This window comes from Enhydra lutris, unplaced genomic scaffold (genome assembly GCF_002288905.1).
Source record: "Enhydra lutris kenyoni isolate GAN:26980312 unplaced genomic scaffold, ASM228890v2 scaffoldscaffold1, whole genome shotgun sequence".
In the NCBI taxonomy this organism is placed as follows: Eukaryota; Metazoa; Chordata; class Mammalia; order Carnivora; family Mustelidae; genus Enhydra; species Enhydra lutris.
In genome coordinates this window covers 67,388,625-67,393,475 of record NW_019154085.1, presented here as the reverse complement: position 1 = coordinate 67,393,475, position 4,851 = coordinate 67,388,625, and the positions used below count along the sequence as shown (strand labels likewise).

Sequence of the window (4,851 nt, the reverse complement as noted above, 5' to 3'; positions counted from 1 at the left end):
AAAAAAACTATTCAGTTCCACTGAAATCTGCCATTAATGATGCTACGTTGACATATTGGCAAATGTTCTTTGATAATTCTAAATCAGAAGATTAAGATTTCAGTTTCAGGTTTAAAAATGCAAATGTTAGCAAACATCAAGGAGCCAATTGAGTTGAGACACTTGAAAAAAACAACTGTAAACTTTTTTAGAGACAGGCGAGAAACCTAGATAGGAGTATTCCTGGCTCCTCCCTGAGCAAATCTTGGTCTACTTCAATGATAAAAAATAAAATAAAATCCCAAGATACAAAATGAAACTAAACTTTCAGGCCCAGCCAAAAATTCCTAAGTGGCCATTGTGAAGCAAGACTGTTAGGATTTTCACAGCACAATGATTAAGAAGAAAACAAGCCAGACAAGGGGGCTGAGGTGACAGCTTCTTCCCTGGGCAAAGAACAACCCTGAAGGAAGGCCCCCAATTTCTTTGTACCTCTCCCAAGTCTCATCTATGAACAGATCCTTGGGTTTCCAGTTCCTCTCCAGACACCAGCATAACCCGCTGCCAGGAGGAAGCAAAGCCTCTAGTGTGACTTCTGTCCCCAAAGAACCACCGAATGGAAAGTCACAGGGAACTTGCCAGATAGAGGAATGTGCATTGTAGGTGCAGCAGGTATCAAACTTTTAAGAGAAGCTCGACAGTCTCTGGTCAAGTCCTAAGACCGCAAGATCGATCCTCTTTACCACAAATCTGACCCTGCCCTACTTTCTCTGCCCACGCACCCAACACACTTGCCCAGACTCTTTCAAACCAAGAAACCTCCATACAGGCAGCCTACAGGAACCGTCTTCGCAGTGAAACCTGACTGCTTTATAAAGCCTCCCGAAAGACGAAAAGATCAAATGAGACTGCCTCAGCCGGGTCTCGAGGTGACCCCGGAGTTAACGTATTTATTTTCACGCTGCAACTGCTGATTGTTTTACAGAGAGACATTTCATGCTGTAGCTCTGCATGGAGCTGAGGACAAAAGTAACATTTTTATTAATGTTATCATTATAATAATTATTCTTTAACAAAGCTATTTAAATAACCTGTACAAAGCCCGGCCGATCCTAGGGGAAAAAACAAGAAACCAAAAAACAAAAACCGAGCACTATTTAAAATCTCCCAAGGTCCTTCTGCTTTAATTCAGCAGTGTTTCCTATATACAAGGCCGGCCCAGTGTGGTTCCCCCAAAATGTAGCTCTCCCAGACGGTGGGAATGGTTCAGAGCTTGAAACCACCCTTGCGTGACGCAGAGCTCCCAACCCTACCTCCCCTGCTTCTCCTGGGCACTGGGTCCCCGTCCGCAGCCGGGCCAGGGAAGCTGGAAGCCTGGCGTCGCTTTGGGAGATGGGCAGCAGGAAGGCGCCCGTGCCTGTTGGGTCCTCCCTCGGCCAGGTGCCCACAGAACCCCGGAACCTCCCCGAAGAGGTGCTGGGACGGGAATCCGAGGCGGGAGAGGCCTCGAGTCGCCCCGGGGTAGGCTCACAGGTCCCGCGGGTCTTCCCGTTTGACCCCGGCCTCGGCAACTTTAAGCTTCTTATTCTGGTGCGTCTTGACGTGCTTAGCAAGGTGGTCGCTGCGCATGAAGCGCTTGCCGCACTCCGGACAGGCGAAGCGCTTCTCTCCGGTGTGAGTCCGCAGGTGCCGCTGCAGCTCGTCCGAGCGCGTGAAGCTCTTGCCGCAGAAGAGCCAGTTGCACACGAAGGGCCGCTCGCCCGTGTGCCAGCGCAGGTGCGCCTTCAGGTGCGACGTCTTGCCATACACCTTCCCGCAGCCCGGCACGTGGCACACGTGCTGCTTCTTCTTGCCCGGCTCTGCCTCTGGGGCGCCGCCCGCCGCCTGGCAGTTGGGGCAGCGGCAGCGGCGGCACCTCCTGGCCGTGGCCGCCAGGGGGGCCTTGGTCTGCAACAGCGCGGCGATCTGACTCTGGTACTGCGCAAAGTCCGACGGGCCCAAAACCAGGCCCCGCTGCAGAGCCGCGGCGGCTGCAGCGGCCGCCGCAGCCGCCGAGGCAGGGAAGCGGGGTGCGTGAGGGCCCCCGGCACAGGCGCCGGAGAGGCTGCCCCCCGGAATCCCGGAGGTCCCCGGACCGGTGCCCGCCTGCGGGATACTCCACCAAGGGAGGTCGTCGGGGGCCGGGTTGGGGGACAGCTGACGGCACGTGGGCGGCGGCGGGGGCGGCGGGGGCAGCAAGTTGGAGTAGCCGGGAGGCAGCGCGGCCTGTGCGGGGTAGGGCACGTAGGCAGGCGCGCAGCTGGCGGGCAGGGCCGCCATGCTCGAGGGCAGCATCTTGACGGGTGAGAACTCGTAGGGATACGAGGGGTCGGCAGGGGGTGTGAGCGGCAGCTCGTGCGCCGCCCCGAAGGACTGCTGCAGGTGCGTTTTCTGCGGCGTCAGGCCCAGGCTGGGGTGCGGGGGAGGCAGCGCGCCCGGGGAGTGCGCCGGCATGTCTGCGGTCCAAGGGTGAAAGAGCCGGGAGGGCGAGCCCAGCGCGGGGTCGTAGGGCACCTGTAGGAAGTCCGGGGGCGCAGCGGCTCCGGGCTGGCCGATGCGGCTACAGGTGGCGGCTAGCAGCGCCAGGGGCGAGTGCTTGCCCAAGTCCGGGGAGGCGCTGGGGGTGCGGTCCTGCATGGGCGGCGGCGGGGGAGGGCGGAGAAGAGACAAAAGGTTAGCGCTCCAAGCGCGGTCTCCGGGCCGGCCCGCCACCCCCACGCCAGCTATTATAGCGCCGCCCCTCCCCCGCCCGGTGTCCCTCCCCCGCCACTGCACCCCACGCACGCACCCACCAGTAGGGTTAACTTTTGGTGCCTGCGCTACCTGAACGCGGAGCGCTCCTGCTCTTCCCGTGAAACTACTTGGTGCAAGGAGACGCCATCCAGACTCAGAGAAAGCAGGCACAGGGTGGGAGGGGAAACGGATCCGACGGGCCGCTCCCGGCTCCGCGGTCAGAAAGGGTATGGAAACACCCACAGCCCAGCTGCCCATCCGCCCTCCCTCCCATCTTTTAAGCTCTTTCCACGCTACTCTAGCGCTCCTCCTCCGCCCCCGCCCCCAGGCTGAAATTCAGCGGGAGGGCCCGACAGGGTGAGCTCCGACCCTGTTCTCTGCCAGACGCCCAAGTCCTAATAACCCCCGGATCCCCGGGGCCCTCCCCCAAAGGCCACACTCTAGACACCAAGGTTAGGTGCGAAGTTGACGTGGGCACCCCTCAGTCTAACTCTAGCGGCATCCACCGAGCAGGCAGGGGTCCCTTTGAGATTCAGGGTGCCCAGAGTACCAGGATCGATCCGGACGCCACCCTTCCCACCTTTCCCTCGCTCCCTCCGAGCCCAGACCTGACCTGGAGGAAGGCCTGCAGAGAGTCGTTCCGGAGGACGGCCACGGCAGCCATAGCTACAGCTTGCCGGCCGCTGGCGGCAGAGCAGGGCGATGCCGAGGCATGGAGACCCGAAGGCGAGGACGAACCGCGGCCCAGCGTCCCTCCCGGGCGCTCTCTCTGCGCTCGGGGGCCCTCCCCGCCAGCGCCCCTCGTCGCACCCCGCTCGCTCGCCCCGCGCGCGGTCTGAGCGCTTCAGGATCACCTCCAAGAATTTGATAAGGACTTTGCTGGGCCGCCAGCCAGTCAGAGGGAAGATTTATGGCTTTGAAGTTTGCCGCTACCCAATCATCAAAGAATAGCGGCTCTTTCAGAAGCGAAAGCAAATCCTTTGAATCCACAAAGCTCCTATGGTGTGTTTGTTGGTCGGGATAAAAGAACTGATTATTAGGGGGGATGGGAAGGGAGGAGATAAAGGCGGGACAATTAATGAAGTAATCACTATGTGGGAAATGTATATACACAAATAATTGGATTTTCCTGATCAAAGGGGGCCTTGCCGCCTGGAGACCCGCGCTTGGGTTGCTGGAGACACTCGATCCTCCCCCCACCCTCCCCCGCAACTCCCTTGCAATTAAAGATTTGCACCGAGGCAGCGCCCAAAGTGACAAAGTGTCTTTGTTATCTCCAGAGAAATCTACCTTTGGCTTCCAGGAGCGGGACTTTGAGACTGAGATGAGGGTAATTCTCCCCTCCCCCCGTACTTACACACCCCACACGAGAACAGCACACGCAGCGGCCCGCGCACACGGCGGACCCGAGGGAATTCCCGGGGCGGGGCGTGGGACGCACCTCGCCTGGCCGGCCGCGTGCCGGCTCTACCCGCCCGCCGCGGTGGAGCTGCGGGCAGGGCTGTGACCCGGGGCGGGGCCAGGCGGCCGCCCATGGCGGCGGTGGGTGGCGCGCACGCTCCAGGGCCGCCTGCCTGACAAGCCACTGTGGCTCACTTGTGACATTCCTGCTGGCGACCTGGAAGTTTTCTCTGGCCGCAACTTTTGCAAATAGTGAGCCTGGGAAAAACACCCGTACCGCGCCTACCAGCAAAGCTAAGCTTGGCAGGACACCCAGAGCAAATCATAATATACACCAGAGGGGGAAAAAACGTGACGTCGCTCTTCTCCCTTCAGGCTGGCAGCCCTGGACGCCGTGGAGGGTCGGCCAGGCGGCTGACTGCTATTAGGCCCCCAAAGACCCCGTCAGTGTTAGCAATTTCTCCCCCTAACCCGGTCCAGCGAGTGCGCGCTCTTTGGGAGCCGCACACACCTACCAGGGAACTACTTGGAAAAAGTAAGGCGCGGTCGAGGAAACCTTTTGTTTTGAACAAACCACACACAGTACGAGGGAGGCCCTTTAACCGGAAAGAAAAGTCAATAAAAACTGTTGTTCCTGACACCTTTGGAAAGAAAAGAAAGTTCAGGCGCGTAGCGTGCGCCCCGGGTCGGGAAAACTCT

The 4,851-nt window shown here is 59.2% G+C and overlaps 1 protein-coding gene across 1 annotated transcript; it reads right to left on the bottom strand.

Annotated features, from left to right (window-relative positions):
* Window positions 1–1,506: 1,506 nt before the first annotated feature.
* On the bottom strand, window positions 1,507–3,415 carry LOC111158674 (Sp5 transcription factor). The gene is made up of 2 exons (XM_022521246.1): window positions 3,365–3,415; window positions 1,507–2,649 (listed from the first exon to the last, which is right to left on the bottom strand). The coding sequence occupies exons 1-2, from the start codon at window positions 3,413–3,415 to the stop codon at window positions 1,507–1,509; spliced, it is 1,194 nt and encodes a 397-aa protein (XP_022376954.1).
* Window positions 3,416–4,851: the final 1,436 nt, after the last annotated feature.

Coding starts and splice junctions, on each gene's coding strand:
- LOC111158674 (XM_022521246.1), bottom strand. CDS start 3,415: ATGGCTGCCGTGGCCGTCCTCCGGAACGACTCTCTGCAGGCCTTCCTC. Junction 2,650..3,364: donor CTCTGCAGGCCTTCCTCCAG/GTCAGGTCTGGG, acceptor CCGCCCATGCAG/GACCGCACCCCCAGCGCCTC.